This window comes from Myripristis murdjan, chromosome 16 (assembly GCF_902150065.1).
Source record: "Myripristis murdjan chromosome 16, fMyrMur1.1, whole genome shotgun sequence".
Taxonomy (NCBI): domain Eukaryota; kingdom Metazoa; phylum Chordata; class Actinopteri; order Holocentriformes; family Holocentridae; genus Myripristis; species Myripristis murdjan.
In genome coordinates, this window is record NC_043995.1 from 21,289,575 (window position 1) to 21,309,858 (window position 20,284).

Genomic DNA, 20,284 nt, shown 5'->3' on the forward strand with positions numbered 1-20,284 from the left:
CGTTCATCTTTTCTAATGTTTTCCTGAGCGATTAGTCGGAGTCAAAGGCGGTGCTTCAGATCCCAACAGTGTAGCTGACGAGGTGCTGTTGGAGATGTGGGACAGTTGTTGCATGTAGAGTCGTGCAGCCTGGGATTATTGACCACTGCTGCCATCTCCACCGGTGCTCTGTGCCTTAAAGTGTTGAGGTTTTCAAACTTTCTCATGCTTGAGCTCGAGCTACAGCCTTCTGTTTGAAATGATTTTGCCTCACTGATTTGAAAAGGTATTTTATTTTGTCACATGTCAAACAGAACAGATGTTATACTTTGACAAATAGATTCAAAATGATGTGATTAAAACCTAGTGTCTCTCACTGTTGTTTGCTATTACCATAATAATTTCTAGTGGATTAAATTATAGTAATTAAATCATTCCTCATTTGGCTGAGGAGGCCCTGAGAGCTGCCCATTGATCCCCAGGGGCCCCTAACCCAACAAAGAACTTCCACTGCCACCTCAAGGTGATTAATTTCACCTTTGGGACCACTCACACACACACACACACACACCCACACACTACAAGGGCATTCACTGCCCTCACTCTACAGACAAGATTCAGGATGAAAATGGTAGAAATTTACATGAGAAAAGTGGCAACTAAGAGAGACAATGAAGAGGTTTGATGTTCATGAATAATAGGGAGGCGGTGCTAAACTGACCTTGTGATGTGAAGGACCAGGCCAGGGCAAGGCCAAGTTCCCCTCGGGGATCAATAAAGTATTTCTGATTTTGATTCTGATTAGATACATCGCAGTCTGTATTGACTCACACAAACAAGAGGCTCCATTTTCTTCAGAGTCATCCAAAATTCATCCAAGAAATAAAAATTATTTGGGTCTCTATAAGGAAAAGGTTTGCAGTTCAACAAATGGCCCTCTCAGTAGAGTGCTAAAACAAAAACCTAGTCACCATATTCAAAAAAGTGAAATTTTTTCATGTCAGGGAGGCTGTGTGCTGAAACACACAAGCTTTTTTCTACAATGTGTGCCAGATATTAAATGTCATGTCAAATGTCAGTATTTTGTCTTTCACCTGAAAAAAAAAGGGATGTGCTATGTTTTCACTTGTTTTAATTATTTGGGAGTATTCACCTTTATCCTAATACTGAAGGAGACACGTTCCCTGACTGCACAAAGGCCCCAAGGAATTGGCTGTTGATGAAGGCAAGAATATATCAACACCCATCATAAAGAGTGAACTGCTTTTCTGTGTAACTGTCCATGGTGATAGCTGTAGCTTCATTCTAATACCGCAAAAAAAAAAAAAAGTCAATAAAATGATTAACTTTACACACATGTTCTGCCTTTATTTCCAACAAATGCATCAATCATGTATGCATTCAAATTCAGCCTATACAGTATCAATGTTTGTTGAAATATTAATTTCATGATTTGTAAAGTCTCACTTTAAAGACAAAAACATCTGTAACAAAAGACTGGCTATATCAATAAAATAACAAATCCTTCAAGAACATATTTCAACCTGTCCACTTCTATCTTTTCTTCACTGAGCCGCTTTTTTTGTCTGACTTCTGTTTCTTCATGTCCTTCTTTGCTTTGGACAGATTCTCGTATACATCCTCCTTGTTTCTGGAAAGAGACAAAAAAGTAAGAATAATGTTTTCTTCATAAGAGTCAGCCTTTTATGGTTTTATATAGCACACCCGGATTGATTAGACACAGTTTTGTTGAAAATGAATCGTAGGCATGGGAGAGGTTAATGAACAGCACTGCTGGATGAGAACCATTTAATTAAAAAAGACCAACTAAACATAAATCAACTCCTTGAAGCTGGGAGCCAGCCAAGCCTGTGTGAAATTCACGTATTACTGGACAGTGGTGAGGCAGAGTGAGGCTTGGCAATGTGCTGCAAATGTGTGCGTTGTGTGATACAGCGGAGATTGTTAAGAAAAGCTACTCTACTTTGGGTCCAACCTCAAGAGCTGGCTTGAATGGTCTGATGAAATGGGTGGGTGCTCCAAGTAGGTCAGAGGTCCTGAGGTTTGGGGCTGAATAGTCTTGTGTGTGTGTGTGCGTTCTGTTTTGTTTGCTCCTAATTGGTTAATTATAACACCGTCCGGTGCATAAACTTGTATTTCCCAAACCCAGAGATCACACAAACATTAACCCATGTTTCATACAGAGGCTGAGCAGGGAATCTAGCTGAAATCAGGTTTTTTTTTTTTGGTCATCAAGAACAAAGTGGGTCATACTGAAAGTGAAGAAGAGTCCAGCTGTAGCCACACCCTCCTCCCACAAACCCCCCTCTCTCTGCGAATCAAGACCTCACAAAGCTGCTGTTCACATGAGGATTTCACTTAGACAGTGACTAAGACAACATTAAACCAAAGAGGAATTCAGCATGAGGTTTGGAGGAGTAATGGGCACACACACACACACACACACACACACACACACACACACACACACACACACACACACACACACACACACACACACACACACACACACACACGCACACGCACTCCCTCTCTCTCTCTCTCTCTCTCTCTCTCTCTCTCTCTCTCTCACTTACTTTGAAACCTTCCTGCTTGCTGGTTGGTGTTTGAGTTGTAGATTTCCATACTCTGTCTCAGTTTCCTGGGGAAGAGAGAGGGAGACAGAGGTCACGGTATTGGTTTTGTCTAGCTAATAGGTTTCTCTGTGTGTGAGTGTGTGTGTGTGTGTGTCAGCGTTCATCTTCCACAGTGCACTCTGATAACGTATCAGTGTGTGGGGGTGATCCACCAGCCAGCCAGCCAGTTCAAAGGCCTATTGACATACACATGGCTATGACCCCGAAGCCTTACTCATGCTCTTGTTTTCCTGACAAAAATCTATATTTCAGCCACAAGGGAGAGAGAGTTTTATTTTTGTTTGTTTGCTTGTTGTTTTCAATTCATTCCTCCTCCCCCTTCTTCCTGCCCTTTGTGTGCCCCCATGTTCAGCACCCAACCCCCCATCCGATCCCTCCAGCTCACCAGAGAGGCACTGTTTTTGGCCTTGGTGGCCTGTATATACTCAGATACAGCCAGGTAGATGAATTTGTACTGGGCCTCAGTCTGCACCATGCCAGAGCGCTGCTCCCGCACCATTTGGATGCACTTCTGGATGTCGATATCGCACTCCAGGCCTGGCGAGAGAAAGACAAATGGAGGAGGAGAGATAAGAGGGGGATGAGGGAGAGGAGAAGTGGATGGAAGCAGCATGAGCATACATAACAGGAAAATGTACTTGGTGCATGCTTGATTAGTTTGCTTCTCTTATTTTTTACCTTGAGCATCAATGGTCTCAAGAATCATGTCAATCACCACAAAGGTGCCCGTCCGACCGATCCCGGCACTGCACAGATCAAGCAGAAGAATAAGGGTTAAAATATATTGATACCAACTTAAATACACTGCAGTTCCAGAAAACTCAGCAGTGAATCACAAAGTACATGTTTTTAAAAAAAGTGACATTAATGGAGGCGTTCCTTGAGATTTTTGCTTCTGTTTGATGCACTGATTGTATGTGTAAAGTGATCGCCAATGCAATGGTAAAATTAATTTCATGGTCGGCCACTTTATACAAGCTGAGGACCATCTGGTCACTTTGCAGAGACGAGTGGATTTAAACTGGACTTGATGCTATGAAAATGAAAAAGATGTGAGGGGAAACATTATTAATGCTGCACAGTGTTTTGAAACATCAATACATTCCTCAATACTTACATAGGATAATATAATCACTCCATCAACTTAAAAAAAAAAAAAAAAAAAACAAGCGGCCTCAGTTTTCTTGACATCACAAGGGGAAAATTCCGAAAGGATAAACTGTCAGTTGACTCAAACCCTTTAGTTATGCTATAGTTAGTTATGCTACTAATCTTAATCCTGAAAATAAGATCATTCTAATCTTAAACCTCAAAGTCTTATCATCAAAACATATGAAACATGAACTCAGTGCAATTGAAGAAAATAAAGCAGAAATCAGGCAACCAAGAATTTTTTTTTTTTTTTTTTTTTAGCACAGCCATACAAGTGGAGATGTCTTCCCCAAACCCTAAGACAACATGCGCATAAGATTTACGATCTCCCTAACACATGGTCCGATACGCCGGTTGGTAACTCCCTCCATCTGGAAAACATATTGTCATGTCCTGCAAAGAACATCACATCTCCAAAAACAACAGCTCCCCAGGAACTGAGAAAAAGACAGATGTTCCCATTGACTCTTTGCTAACACGTTTCCAACATATTTCCAGCGGTTTGCATACAACATCACACCACTGAGAATGAGAATGAGAAATACTTGACTGATCCCCGAGCTGACATGGGGTCAGTTGCAGTTGCTCACATTCTCAATGGCAGAATTACATTGTTAGAAAGAGAAAAAGAAATAAGAAATATAAAGTATGTGTATTAACCCCACAAAAAATATTATAAAAACAAATACAGAAAATAGAAATTGAGTATATGTAAAAAGTTTACCTATACACAATACATACACAAGGGTATTGCACTGATGAATTACTGTAAAAACTGATGTCAAACACTCTATTTAATCGTCCTACAAATCAAGACTGCCTCTGTGTTTCCTGTAAGCTTCTTGATGCCTTTTGGGCCTCATCAGGTGTTTGTTACCTGCAGTGAATGATCATTGGCCCAACATCACGAAACTCAGCCTGTTTGCTGTTCACTTGAGTGAGGAAGCTGAGGACACCGCCTGGCTCCTGGGGGACGCCGTGGTCAGGCCAGCTCAGGTACTGGTAGTGCCAAATGACACGACTCGATTTTGACTGGAATAGAGTTAAAAACAACACACACACACGCACACGCACACACACAAAGTGAAAACTAGAACAATAAAATGTGTTTCAAAAAGAAAAGTTGTGGTTAAAAGCAGGCAACTGCACCTCAGCCGGATGCACAGAAGTTGGTGTTTTGGAGGTTACCTCGTTCAATGGGGCGATCTCCAAGATCCGGACTTTGTAGTCAGAGGCATCTCTCTCGGATTTAGAGGTCACCACATATGGCCCCACCTCTTTGGAGCTGTCTTCATCTGGCCAATATGGCACACATTTATTCTGCAAAAACAAAAACAATAGAGTAACTCAAGACAAGCCAACTCTAGTCGTGGGAAATGTTTCATGCATATGGAGAATCAGTGTTCTTCACATACGTCGAAAGCTGTGTCGAGTTTATTTGTATAGCTTTTAATTACAGCTACCATCCAACGGCTTCACAACATCCACGTCATGAAAGAGTAAATGAAACCAACACCTTCCGACTTCAGGCCCTATAGCTAACTAAAAACTAATTAGGAAGAGAAAGGGCTTCTCTGAGCCTTCTCTGTAAAGGAGGTTAGTATCGGCACAAACCTGAAGTCCTCTGGCAGGCTGCACCAAAACCTAACACTACAAACTAACTACAAGCAGCTTTGATTTCATCCTTGCAAAAATCTGGAGGTAAGACGCCAGCGCCAGAAGCCCTGAGACACAGTTTGCTCAAATCTTGCAATCAAGTCAGAGGTGCATTGTGGGCCGGGCCATTTGGTGCTTTGCAGACAAGCAGCAGAATTTTAATGCCAACCCTAATGCATGCTGGGAGCCTGTTGTGTATAATGTGCTCAGTTTTTGTTGTCCTGGTGAAAGGTCTTGCCATAGGTTTCTAAACAGGCTGCAGACACCCTACAGATTTTAGTTATTGTAATAGCAAAAACAGCCACACTGTCTCTGGTAATGGTGTACATTGAACAGCAGCATCTTCTTGTAACAAAAGCATGTAGAATATTTCAGACTTTAGAAAGGTTTTAAAAAAAATGTCAGAACACCTTAGAGGGAATGTTCATGACAGAAAACATATTTTATCTTTATATTTCTTTATATTTAGTTGCATGATCACATTTTCACACAGTTTCACGATGAAGACACAAAGTTCAAATGGTAATCTCGCTTCATACTGACCCGTCCCTTCTCGACCTCTCTTGTTGTCATGACAATAACCCTTGTATTCTCTTGCCACACCATCTGCCAGAAATCATTTACAGTTGTTGCTAGGCAACCCTGAGTGGCAATGTAAACTTTCTGATCTCCTGCCTCCGAAATGGTGTTCTGAAAAGAAAGAAAGAAACAAAGGCACAATAAACAAACACAATCATACACTCCAAGATGAGTAATGAAGATGAATGGAAAACAGATTGAATAACTGCCATATGCAGATTTTATTTTCTGTTCTACTTCTATTTTGTGACACTGTGAAGCAAACTGATTTGAGCACTTACTTGCACATAGTTGGCGTTGATATAATCTGAACCAACAATGTTGGGATCTGCATCCTGCAGGATGACCCTGGTGTCGTTGACTTTTGGCAGAACAGGAAGGAGTGGACGTGATGGGATGGGACGGGGAGAGAAGGAGAGCGTGTGGTCCACAGTCAGTACCGTTACACAGGACATGTGTTTATGGGATTCAGTCAGTTGAGATTATGCATTATGTTATGTTATGCTATATTATACTATTATGCTGAGAGTGGGAAAACTCTTACAGGGAAGAATGTTCTTGTATCGGTTTTTGCTTTTGTTTTCTGGCCTCTGCCCCTCCTCTCTGCTCTTCTTCACTTTTGCTTCCAACTTTTGAAGAGCCTGAAGAGAGAGAGAGAGAGAGAGAGAGATAGAAAAAGAGATAGAAATAGAGATGGAAAAAAAAGCTTTGTACTCTATCCCACCACCACAAGGTGGTAGTATATTGCCTCTAGTTCATGGTGTCAAATCCACAGTAATTTAAAAGCTTTTAAAGGTTAATGAAAATGGAAATTCATTATAAATAAAATGTTTATTGTAAATGTATTTTCTCTTCTTCATGAAACTCTCTGTTTTTACAATCTGATTAACAGATGGAGCAATGGCTGCAGATTAAGGAGTGTGGTGACACACAGCAACAGACAACGTGAGTCAGCCCGTCCCAAATCTTACGTCAAACTCCTCCCAGAAGCCCGCCTTGCTCTTCTCCCCCTCTCCCTCCTGCCCCTGTTTAACGTCCAGCACTTTGACTCGGCTGTCAATGTCTGCTGCGTTCATTCTGGTGGAGTAATAAGGCTGCAGAGAGAGAGAGAGAGAGACAGAGAGAGAGGGAAAGAGAGAGAGAGTTTACTCCTCAGTTATTCTCATCACAGATTTAAAAGAAAACTTTGAGAATATAGACAAGACAATAAATATGGTGCAATAACTTGTAACAGTACACCACTCATTCCTTTTCATGCTCATATTAAACCTGCTGAATATTTGGTACAAGTATTTTCCTGAGGCTTTTTAAACATTTAGATATGTTATGTTTTATCTGAATAGTTTGCATTTCTGTGAGGCAGCTCCATTTACCTGTTTGAGGTGCACCCAGTTCCCAGTGATCTCCTCGATGCCTTTGCGTTTGTAGAACTCCACCAAGTCCGCCAGCGTGTCAAACACGTCTGAGCCGCCCACTGTATACCTTTCATTCTGGATACACACACAGACCATACAACCTCTGAGTGATACACATATCAAATATTACGCTCCAAAAAAGGAGGCATCCATCAACTTTAGTGACAAAATCATTGATAGCACAGAATGGAAACAAATTTTCATTGAAACCTGGCATCCTGTCACTGATGTCTTGTCTGATGTTGCTGTAATTACTGTGATCTGAATGAAATAGAGAATGAGCCCTTGTGTTTTATTGTCCTTTAAATCATGACTTGCACTTAAAATTATTTAATAGTTGTCACAATACTTAGAAACTTAAAAACTCGAACATCTTGTAAATATTCACTGTGCAATACTTCCTTTTAGAAGCTGCTAAATTATTTATTCCATTGTTTTTGCATAGTTTTTTTTTTTTTGTTTTTTTCTTGCGCTTTAAGGAGTGCATTTCAATTTTGTTGTACAATGACAATAAAGACATATTATATTCTATTGTATTCTATTCTTATTTGAATAAAAGGTTCTTGCAGTCGCTGATTATCTCGAGAAAGCATCTGATTTGAGAACAAAAAGAACATTTGTGTGATATATTTCTCTTGGCTTCAGTGGTACAAATTTTGCTTAAATGTTTCCTTTGTCTTTCCTTTGTGTAAACTGTGTTTACCTGGCAGCTACCACTTATTGGAAGTGACTGTTACGATTTGTAAATTAATTGTGTTTTTGGTGACTTATAATTCCATATGGGAGGGGTCGCAAGACAAAACACAGATAAGACTTTTTTTTTTTTTATCTTTTTGTGTGGTGTGGTTATGGTTATTTTCAACCGGGGCCTTTTTTCTTTATTTTTCCCTTTGTGACTAGTGATTGTGTTCAAATTTTGTCTCTTACTTCGCTGTAGAGCATCACTGAGCTCCCAGCAAAATTAACACAATCTCTGAACCGCTGAACCCAAAAAGCAATTAAAGCGTGTCTTTTCAAAACAGCACCACTCCTATATTTTGCTGAGGGTTATTTTAACCAGACTGAGCTAACTGGCAAGAAGACTTTACAAGAATTTATATTTTCTGTAAATACAAACTCGTGACAAGGGAAGAAATAGTTACTTCAACTTCCTGGTAAATACAATTACCAAATACGGGAATTTTCTGCAGGCTTTCATAAAATAGCTCCCACCTGCTCTCAGGTTTTAAGAGACAGAACAGCAAAACTGTCAACACAAGAAGTAACACAGCAGGGAACCCACTGTTGCTGGCAGTCCATTGCAATAATCCAACAGTTATTTTCATCAAATAAATGATGCAAAAATAAACACATAATGTAGTTCGTTTATGGTTGATTTTAATTAAGAGTGCCTTTATTGTCATTGCACAATAAATTCATAATGACAATGAAGCAAAAGGTTGTTATGCACACTGGGTGCCGGGAGAATGGCAGAAATTTGCAAATAAATTCATAAGTACAAATAATTTTAGATGTGGGTGTTCCAGCAATGAAAACACATGAAGAATGTGCTTGAGCTGAAATGACTGAAGCCTCTTGTTTTGCTTTGTCTGATGTGATTGCAGTAGAAAACCCGCAGCCAGAGAAGTAAACGAGGAAGTATGTGTGATCAACGCCAAATAAGTAAGTATTATTACTGAAATCTCATAAGCATGATTCAATCGCTGCTATTTAAAGACATGTTTAACTGCAGTATGAGTGTTATTGTGCTCAACGTGTATGTTTTGATCACTTTCTGGACTGTTGCAGATTGTGTTGGACGCTGTGTGGATGATGATGATGATGATGATGATGATGATGATGATGATGCAAACTGGCGGCACATAAAGCTCCACAGAAAAGACGTACAATTTGGACTTTTGGATGCAATTAGTCATCACAATCTTAATCATAATCAAAAACTGGGAAAATAAGGCTTAATTAATGTTAAGGTTGAATATAACTGGAATTACACTTTAAAGTAATTGGGTTACACTTTTATCTTCATATAATGATTTTTTTCCCCAACATGGATATGAAAGAAGGAAACAGAACAGAATAGAATAAAATACAGTAGAATAGCTCCTACGCAGCAGCACTGAAGAAATCCAACATGTACAGTGCTGAATATGAACAAACTGCATTTTTTTCATGCCTGTGCAGGGTAATTTGATTTTGTTTGTTCTTTTTTTTGATGAGAGTACAGTCTTCGGACAAAGACATAAGACTTCCCCTTGTGTGACACGCATGAACGCATTCTGATGTAATCACATTCATCTGGCACCAGCAGCAGTAACAGGCCGTGAACACTGGAGTCAAGCAAGGTTCAGAATCTCACCTGATCCTTGTCCCCAAGAATGCTTGTGCAAAGGCTTATATGACCCTTATAGTAATCTCATAGTAATCTATTGTCCCCCGGCCGCACAGATCAACAATGCCTCGCATTCAGACGAGGGCTGCGCAGCGCTTGCTATGAGGTGAACCACTGCTAAAAATAAAAATGCTAAGCCTCTGAGGGTGCTGATGACGTGGGAACATAATCTATGAAAATGAGACCAGAAGATGATTGTGACATGTTTGCTGTACAAAATGTGCACACTGAAGAAACACTTGAGTGATTAATGCGAAAAATTCACAGGGTGGTTCCATGTGCTTTTTTTTTTTTTTTTTTTTACTCTGAGATAAAACTGTCAGCGACCGCTGAATTTTGCTGTCAAACTGTTCCGACTTCTTACAGTGCACTTGGGAACTTCAGCAACATCTATGACCAAAAAAGCTGAAAGATGAGCAACAGCCTGTCATTGCACAAGAATGGGGAAACTAGAGCTTTAACCTATTTCACAGTATGGTGCACTGCACAACTTCGGGAATACCCCACATTATTCTCAATGATGAGAATCTGATGTTTTTGGGCATTCCTAATTCTGTATATTCAAAAAACATGACCTGAGATAGCCCTCATTTTTCTGCATGGACTGTCTTGCATGACACACACACACACACGCATGGACAAACACACTGACACACACACACATATGAAGAAAAAATGACAAAAGGGACAGACAGACAGATCGCCCACCTGAAACATGATCTTAATGTGGGAGACCCTCCTTCCACCTGTTTTGTTTCTCTCCTCAGTCACAACAGACAGAACAAAATCTCCAGGTTTGGACAGAGACTCCCTCACCAGGAAGGTCCCTGGCTCGTCTCGTTCTCCGAGCAGCTTCTCTGCATGCAGCCCCGACAGGTGGCCGTGATACCACCTGGGTTAGAGAGACAGATAGATGTCACGTGATGAAGCTGTGCACAGGAGTAAAGACATTCAGGGAAAAAAAAAAACATTGCTAAATTTGTCCTTCTTTGCAGCCGGGGTTCACCACAGTGACCAACGAGGACACAGAACCAAAACCAGTTTTTTCCCTCATGTTGGTATTTTAATGTTACATGCATACTTTAAAAATGCACTATGAAAAACAGCTGAGGGTCAAGTGAAGTAAGAACCGTTTGGACTCAACTGACGGAAATGTGGACTAAGCACATTAACATTATCACTTCCAGCACTGGGATGCATGTAAACTCAACCATCAAAGTAAGTGCTTACTGTATTTCATGTTTTTTCTTAGCTAACCCTTGGTCATTTTACACTTTTGATTTTATGTGGTGATGTGTTGAGAAATTTGCAAGCTGCAACAAACATTTTGCACACAAAGTGGAATGGCAAAACATCCTCTTTCTCCTCCCTTCTTCACTTCCACCCATTTATTCTATTTGAGTAAAGCCTCTGTTGGTCTATAGCTGCAGTATAAATTGCGTAGTCAGGGTATTCACAGCCAACTGGTTGCTAGGTATTCTATTTAGGTGTTTACAGCATTGACTTTGTACTATAAGCAGGTGTGGACAGTATGCGTGTGTGAAAACAGAAAGCCACAACAGAGTCAGAAACATTGGTAAATTGTTATAAATGGCCATTGCAGATGTTTACAGGGCAAGTCTATTTCTGTCTGTAAAAGTGTGCTGTGCATATCTATCTGTAAGTGTGCCGACCTCTTTCTCTGTGTGTGTGTGTGTGTGTGTGTGTGTGTGTGTGTGTGTGTGTGTGTGTGTGTGCGCGGTTGTGTATGAGTGAATGTGTACTTGTCTGGGGCTCGGTGCTGCATGTCACCTAATTGTAGGCACAGTTCTCGATTTCTTCTTCTAAACTTCCTGCTTTGTGGTCGGAAAATTTCTGATGACAGATTTCGTGGCTGAACAGGCCAAAGTATTTAAAGCCTGCCCCCCCCACACCCTTCACCCAAAAGAGTTACACACACAGATCCCCCTTCCCAACAGTGCCCTTATTTCTTCAAACCCCACTCTATTTTTACAGGAGCTGATAATACCATATATGATCATGCAAAAGTTACGTTACTGATGCACACTACTTTTTGTGTGATTTACTTATGTGATTTATCAATTTATCTAATCACAATATTTGATTTTAGAGAAAGTGAAATAAGATTCTCCGTGTGATGAACACATCATTCATGTAGTTATTTTCAGTTGCAGCAGATCATAAGAAGTAATTGCTGCTGCTGCTGCTGCTGCTGCAAAAAAAGGTATTGATCATGCAGTTTTGCATACACCGAAGACCGGGTCTTGTACTGAATATATTAGAACTGTGTCAACCTTGACTATCGTGAACACACAGTCTGGAAATGTGCACTAATAGGAATAATTGTCCGTGCACTGTGTAGTGTGCAAAAATCAATTAAGTTCTACACCTCTCAGGCTGAAGTAATTGCATGTCAGCTGGGTTAGTTCTACATATAAAATACTGAAATAATCTCATGCATTAATGACACTGAGGTGATTGCATTAAAGCACAATTTGCCTCCATTGCTGAGAAGAGATGGATTGGCAGATAAATGAGAATTGGGTGGAATATAATTGCACAGCACTTTGACCTGCTTAGGTATGTAATCATGATACTGAGATATGAGAGACTGAGTGAGATGGGGAAGACAGCGAGTAAGCAAGAACACAATGGAGTGTGCAAGAGAGGAAGAAAACTGGGGTCTGGCCATTGCTTTCAAAAGTGTCAAAACTTAAAGTTTCCAACCGCAGCAAGAAAGGGAAGTTAGACAACTCACAACTGAGAAGGGAGGGGAAGGGCTCAGTGTGTGTGTGTGTGTGTGTGTGTGTGTGTGTGTGTGTGTGTGTTCAGAGGGTAGAGCTCCAAGCTCGGGTGAATTACACACACATACACACACACTCAAATTTTCACACATAAAATGAAGAGTAGTGTCCTGCTACGATTGTTGAGATTTGACTCAAATGGAGCAGAACACTGCAGCCCAAATAAATGTATCACCGTGTTAGCGGGTTGGACATTAACCCACTTCACTCAGCCTACAGACTCACAGTGTTTCCAGGTCACCAGTGCCAAAGAGCAGAAAAACTCTGATCCTAAATGCGACCACAACTTCTGCCGTAAAATGCACAGTGTTGGCAACACCATTTCATATCAGAATTTGTGGAAAGACAAACCATAATCTTACATTTTTCACCTGTATTTAAAAGGTAAAATGATTTTTTTTTATAATATGACAGTATTGCTTTGTTAATTTGCCCACTTGGTTGCAGAGCTGTCTGGCCAGGAGGGGTCCCCTCTCTCTGTGGTCCTTCTCAAAATTTCATCTGTGTGTTTTTGGGGAGTTTCTTCTTACTAGCTATGAGGATTAAGTCAAGAGATGTCATCCTGCTTGTTTGTTGTAAACATGTGGGCCTGAAAAGCCCTTGGAGACTGCCAGCAGTGATTTGGGGCTCTAAATAAACTTGAACTTGAACTTGAAGCACAACAATGGCCTGGGTGAGTTTTTACAAGGGGTTAGGGGGTTACACATCCCCTGATAAATACTGAACAAACAAAGAGGCTTTTGCAAGCTGCAGCGGTGCAACGTGATCAAGCATTTATGACATTTACAGTGTAAGTACTGCAGCCCAGGTTCATATGGAATCCATGAGTTACAGCAGTCAGACAGGTGTGGGACTGAAGCTGAGACTGCTGTGGGCTATAGGAGTCTGGACTGTGGGCGTTCATGTGACTGACTCACTCTGTGACTGACATCCCCATCGCAGAAGGCATGCAAAAACCATAGAGACTTATTTAACAAATGGAACAAATGGCTGTCGGGGAAACGGCTTGACTGAGGGGAAAACATAAAAAATCCAACACAATATCAGAGCCATACTTAACCTGTCCACAGTGGACAGTCAGCCATTCTAGGAAATACTACTCCCTGTTGTGTAAGTAACCACTTAACCACCTAACCACCTCTCTCACACAAACCTGAGGGTGTGGGCGGCGACAGCACGTAGACACCAGTGAGAAAGGGCCACATTAACCTTCTAGGGGTTAAATGTTAAGACTTGATGGAATTTGGGGGTGAAAGTCAAGAGCTGAGAGTGTGTTTTTACCTCTCTGTGGTGGGGTCGGAGCAGTTGAGGGGGTATTTGAGCTCGATGATGGTGCCATCCTTGTCCTGGAGGATGCCGTTCTCGGCTGTGTAGTAGTCCACCAGCTCTGACAACGTGGCAAACTTCTCTCCTCCGTACAGATCATAGAAATCACCATTGTTTTGGATGCGGATGTGGGTCACTTGATCACCCACCCTGGGCAGAGGGCACAGTCACAGTTACACCTACAGTTATACTTCTTTGAAGCTCTCCTTAGCTGACATGGAGCACAGTCCCTTTCATGTACACTTCTGTTTCTTGAAGTATTGGGTGGGACATTTAACAACAGTAACATTTCTCATAGTGGTAACGAGTCCTTTCAACACTCAAAATAACACCTTGTTTACTGGTAAAGCCATAATTGGTGAGAGGCTTGGGTTTTATCTGCACTGACATGCCTCAGCTGCACCATATCTGTGCCTATCCATGTATGTGCACATATCTGTAACTTATCTCTACCCAGTGCACTCAGTCAACAGTAAAGCCTAAAAAAACATGAGTGTGTCATTACGGGATTGATGGTTGAAGGAGATTTTTATTACTAGTGTCATAAAAAGCTTTTTTTGAATTTCATGTTTCTCAAACTATCATGTATTGAGTGTTTTACTGTATGTGGGTTTTGAGAAGAAGTACACCGAGGATGATTGTTGGCAAATTCAGACTTTATAATTTGAATCTATCTATTTTTAACTCCAGTCTGATGAATTTATGCTGAGGGTAGAAGGTAGGGCGACACCCTGAACCGGTCAAAAGTACAGCATGGAGCTTGCAGACAGACCAACAGTCACATTTACGCCTTTGGGCAATTTATAGTCGATTATTCATCTCATTTGCATGCCTTTGGACTGTGGGAGGAAAACCACATGAAATGTAGGGTAAACATTCAAACTCCACACAGTGGAGTCTTTTTTGCTGCGAGGAGACAGTGGGAATTGCTGAACCACTGTGATGCATGCAGGCCCAGAAAATAAAATACATATTGTATAATATTAAAAAAAATTGATGATGATGTCCAACTACTAGAGACATACACGTACTTTGTAGTCTTAAATACTGATCCAGGGATTTATTTTTCCTTGTGGAATTAATTATTTATTCAGTTATAAGCTATGTAAAAATCCCATATATTCACCAAAAAACTATGCTGTAATCATAACATTAAGAGTTTATTATACCTGAGCTTAAATATATTCAAGATTTACAGCAAGCATCAAGGATTTGTCAGTCAAAGCTAACAAGCAAAGGTTTCAGGAGATGTGCACGTACATGTGCTCAAGTTTGTAGGGTGAGGCATTTCATTATTACGTCTAAGTCTATTTAATTGCCTCAGAAAGTTGCTCATTTTAGCCACGATTCACATTGTTAATGTATTTAATTATTTTATTTCAAGAAAACCTTTATGTCTGAATGTCTTTTATATTCCGAAAGCCCTTTCTAATTTGAGTGTGCAATATAATCTGCCAAATCAACTCAAATGCCCACTAACTTGAGATATTATTTCAGAAAAAACAAGCAATATGCATCCATATTTGTATAATATAATAACAGATTTTGATGCAAGGAGTGATTTTTTTTTCATGCTTATAATAGGCAACAGAAAACCTGAATTCTATGCAGCAATACTAATGGCAAATATCCAGAGTAGAAATATTAAAATATCTCTACGTGTGTGTGTGTGTGTGTGTGCGTGTGTGTGTGTGTGTGTGTGTGTGTAGCCAAAATGTAAGAAAGAATTTGGATGTTCTGTGCTTGTCCATCTTGGCCACTTTGTTAGCTCCACCTGTACAGTCTAATGCAGTTCAGTGCAACAGCTCTGCCATAAATTTTACCTTTCAAGAAAGTTTATAATGTTCAGTTTTGTTGACATGGTGCAGAATGTGTGAATTTAATTACATCTTCATTATTGAGGTTGTAGTTTACAAAGGTCTTGTACTGGACTGCATTATATTGAGAGGTGTTTCTAATTTTTTGTCCTCCTTATTTATTATACATGAGGGGGACAGAATATTTGAAACACCTCTCAGTAAAAATGCAGTGCAGAACTAACTTTGAGCTCAACGCCAAACACAGAATTGAATGAACACCTCTATTACTGTGACAAAAAGAAAACCTGAGCATTATAGGCACCATAAACGTAAACTTTATGGCAGGACAGTTTTATTGGATTGTATTCGATTTTGCAGGCAGATCTAATAAAGTGGCCACTGAGTGTATGTCTTTTCTCTCCTGTTTGTTTTCAATGTATTATGTGAAAGGCAAATACAGGTGGACTCCCAACACAGCTTTTAAAATAGAATATAGATGGTAGCTGAACAAGATTTGGAGAAGACAAATTTGGGCAAAGCGCTGAGACGAGCTGACTGATTACCTGACGGAGAGGGAGAAATCTCCTACATTCTTCTTGCTGGGCCGTGCCAGGAAGCTGCCATGAATGCCTCGAGACTTTAAAATTGTCTCAGCTTCCACGCCACTGATATCTCTGTGGAACCACCTGGAAAACACATATATGTCAGATAATACAAGACCTCTAAACTCTCAGCTGGCCTACAGACATCAGCTACAACTGAAGGGTTTCATTCAAAAAAACTGTGCATAATTTAAGAAATATATTACTGCCTGAAATTCACGAGGCACAATTTGAAATACATGAATAATTCTGGCCGCACAAAAATGAACAAATCTAATCCAATTATGTATAGTCTAATAACGACGCTTAACGTCAGTACTAACCCATAATGTGCTTTCATGGTAGCAGTCAATTTAAGAGAGTGGGTGTCATTTTTTTTTAAAAGGCGTATATTTTGTTTTAGAAAAACACTTCAAATATAGGCATACTGTATGTATGCTTTGTACCGACTAACATCTACATAACACCCGATATTTCCTCACATCAATTACATGAGCGCATGGAAGAAAAAAAAAATATTACAAAGTTCATGTGCAGACAAAATACTGAATACATGTACACAGAAATGTTTTTCCTGTGTTTGACCGTAGTCTCAGCAACCTCAGAATTAGTTTTTGTTTTTTTCCATGCAGCAAGAATAACACAAGATCTCCAGTAAGGTTAACTGCAGGACGGGCAGGTGAACTGTGGGGTCACCACAACCCGATTGCTTTAATTCATTCAGCTCAGGCCTTATCTCGCTGAACTGCACCAGTGTTAAAATAAACAAATCATTAATGTCACAATGTCCATATGAAAAGCAGCTGCCGAGCAGCAACACATGCATCACAAATCACATGATAGAGGAACAGACCAGGACGAGTCAACAGCTGGAGCAAGAAAGAGAAGGAGGAATGGAAACAGAGAAGTTGACATCACGCCTTACACAAAAGACAGATTACAACAAAAGTTGACTAATGGAGGGTTAGTGTCTAGTGAGGGCTTCACTCACCGAACCATGTTGCTGTTCTTCTTCTGCGAGCAAACAGAAGGAGAGATTGGTGAGGTTCACTTGCAAACGAACATGTACGAACTCAAGCACAAGCAATTTTCATGATTTCTCAGACAAATGAGGAGCCCGTTCCTCACCGTTGCCTCACTAAAAGGCAGCGAACTCGATTTTAATACAACAGATACATCACTCTCGTGCTTTTACGCTCTCACACACACTCTCGAACACACTAACATGTTTCCATCTAGCATCATAACTCTGTTCAGTGCTATCGCTCCACACACCGTATTCACAAACCCCCCTCAAATTACCCGCACTCTCCTCCTCTTTTCCTTCAGCGCATTTCTCCGTCCAATCCCCCTCCTATTCAACCCCTCTCTTTTCCAATAGGAAAGCAGGTTAACACTTACTGTTCTCAGCTGCCTCTGAAAACAAGTGGCACTTGCTGATAAGGTTGAGCGTATATGTCTTGCCCCTGTTTTCTCACCTCCTCTCTGTGTGTGTGTGTCTCTCTCTCTCTCTCTCTTTCTTGCTCTTTCTCCTTCCTTCCTTTTTGTGGCTCCTTTCACAAAATAGTGAAAGCAAGACAGACAGTAACAAAAATAGCTGACAGGCCGGAATTCCTTAAACAGACAAACCCTTTCAAAATGCAGTCACAATAAAAACGCTTCATATTCAACAAGAGAAAGCCTTTAAGTTCTGACAACTCGCTGTCTGAGGCTCCATCACTTCGCTTTCTGAGTAAGACTATGAAGGCAATGAAACTGCAGGATGAGAGAGAGAGCACCTTTCCGGTTTGAAAAAAAGAAGGAATTCCACCTTGGTCACAGGAATAAGAAAAGCAAAAAAAAATAATAATAATATCCACAAAAATATGCCTCTTCAGCTTCTCGTGCCTCCACGAACTAGCCCACACTTCTCATTCATTTGTTTGACACGATTTTCCCCCCTCAGGCCACCTGTCTACTACTACTCCACATTTCTGTTGTCTGTTTGCTCTTTACTTCCAGGTGTGTATCTGCGAACATGTGTGTGAGCGTGTGCGCCTATGCATGAGTATGTAACACACACACACACACACACACACAAAGGTCAGAGTCTCAGTATACTTCCTTATTTGCAGTGGAGCCTTCCCCTCTATACTGTGTGTTGCTTTCATCTGGTAAACCATCTGCAACTGTGAGTTAACACACAAACTACCTAGGCAATAATTACAGAAACCCCAGCGAAAGACAAAAAAAAAAAAAGAAAAGAAAAAAAAAGGTACATGGAGCAAAACATATTAAGTTTTGGTCTTGCATATGTTGCAGCTGTACCTGTAACCACCAGAAGAGGCATGCAAGTGACACCACTTTTTTCAAAATGCAAAGAGGGCTTTGTCTAATTGTAAATACAACATTATACATATGTTACAAACACATTAACAAATTTCTACCATCTTTGGCACAAACCAGGGCTACCCGCATTTGACTTGCAAACGATTATGCCCTTTCAAGAGATTTGAAAGGGCATATTTGAATACATGCAAAAGATGTGAATTCTTTTCCCAAATACATTTTCTTCACTTTGCCATCAAACTCCGGTTGCTTTCTGCGTAATGTTTGCTCAGATATGTAAACATTATTTAAAAGGTGAGACATTTAGACATTTAATACAGTATTCAAACAGTCAAGAAAAAGATAAGACAGTGTGAGAGAACACATATGCCAACACTGCACAGGCACACTCCAACATAGATGCACATGAATGCGTAGATACATAGGCACAGCACTGCAGGTGTGAGACTCAGAGCTGTGGTTAACGCCAGCTATTGCATTTTGCATTATGGTGCACAAAATCACATTTAACACCTGAAGCAGCTTTGGCTTCCCTTCCCTTCTGCTACCGCGGAGCTTCATTTGTGAGGCTGTGAAGTACCAGCAAAGCACTTTGACACAAGATGATAGCAGCACTTTCCCACGGCATCAGCATGACTGCCTAGCTCTGTTTATTCTTTTGAGAGTGCTGCAGTGCATTAACCTCTTTTTTTTTTGTTTTTTGCTTTTTTGGTGGGGGAGGAAAACTTTAGATGCAGTGCTCTTATTTCTAGGCCGCTGAGCTAGTTTCTTCCATTGAAGTACTCATCACAGGAATGCTCTATTACATTATCAGGATACAATGACTATGACCTTGCCGTTCTTGCTGCTGATGGAGATTGAGGAAGTTAATTTTAAGGTGCCTTGAGCATCAGTTCTTGTTATGTAAAAATAGAAGAAACTCACCTAAAAGACATTGCATGCACTTCCACTCTGCACCTGAGCGACTCAGGTATCGCTGTCAGCGCAGGCTCTCTCCAACGGGACTAAATGGGTCGCCTCCTGTCTTCTCTCTCTCTGCTCCTGTCTGTGACGAGGCAGAGCTACTTCAAGGCTGCGTAGGACTTGCAGAAACAGCGGGGTAATTATCAAAAGCAGGTCATGAACTTCTGAATCCTGTTAACCTTGAAGACAAGTGTAGCCTACTCCCCTTGTTTCCCTTTCCTCTCTGTTCCTTACTTGCTCCCAGGCCTGCTCATATTCAGCCTCCCTCATGATAAGGTATCAGGCTTCATTTCCAGCCCAGCCTATTCTCCCGCCCTGTAATTTACTCTAATTTTCTTAATTACACAACTATCTATGAGCGAAAATAAGCCTGTTCCTGTCCCTGTCTATCCCTTCGCTTCCTCTCACTGCCTCTTCCATCTACACAGGCATGCCGTTTGCCTATCTCTAGCAAATAAAAATTTGTTTTCATGTAAATTCCCCCTCACCTTCCATGCGTCCATGCAGGGTACACAAACCTCTTTATGCACGTTGTTTTTTTTTTTTTTTTTTTTAAATAACAATTTCCCTGAGCTATAGCAGTATGCATAAACTCCCTTCTTAGCTTACTTAGTTTACCGCAAAACTCTCAGAGT

General features: G+C 40.6%; 1 protein-coding gene across 5 annotated transcripts; it reads right to left on the reverse strand.

Moving 5' to 3' along the window:
* Positions 1 to 1,323: 1,323 nt before the first annotated feature.
* ptpn6 (protein tyrosine phosphatase non-receptor type 6) lies at positions 1,324 to 20,061 on the reverse strand. 5 transcript variants are annotated; one of them, XM_030073033.1, is made up of 16 exons: positions 19,611 to 20,061; positions 17,350 to 17,372; positions 16,320 to 16,442; positions 13,913 to 14,107; positions 10,536 to 10,719; positions 7,397 to 7,513; positions 6,995 to 7,117; positions 6,568 to 6,664; positions 6,305 to 6,384; positions 5,988 to 6,134; positions 4,977 to 5,108; positions 4,666 to 4,820; positions 3,315 to 3,382; positions 3,022 to 3,173; positions 2,577 to 2,641; positions 1,324 to 1,630 (listed from the first exon to the last, which is right to left on the reverse strand). In XM_030073033.1, the coding sequence occupies exons 2-16, from the start codon at positions 17,355 to 17,357 to the stop codon at positions 1,534 to 1,536; spliced, it is 1,743 nt and encodes a 580-aa protein (XP_029928893.1). In that variant the 5' UTR covers positions 17,358 to 17,372; positions 19,611 to 20,061; the 3' UTR covers positions 1,324 to 1,533. The 5 variants fall into 5 exon arrangements, with proteins under 5 accessions (XP_029928893.1, XP_029928895.1, XP_029928894.1 ...); XM_030073035.1 differs by lacking the exon at positions 19,611 to 20,061 and adding an exon at positions 18,137 to 18,525; XM_030073034.1 differs by lacking the exon at positions 19,611 to 20,061 and adding an exon at positions 17,837 to 18,101.
* Positions 20,062 to 20,284: the final 223 nt, after the last annotated feature.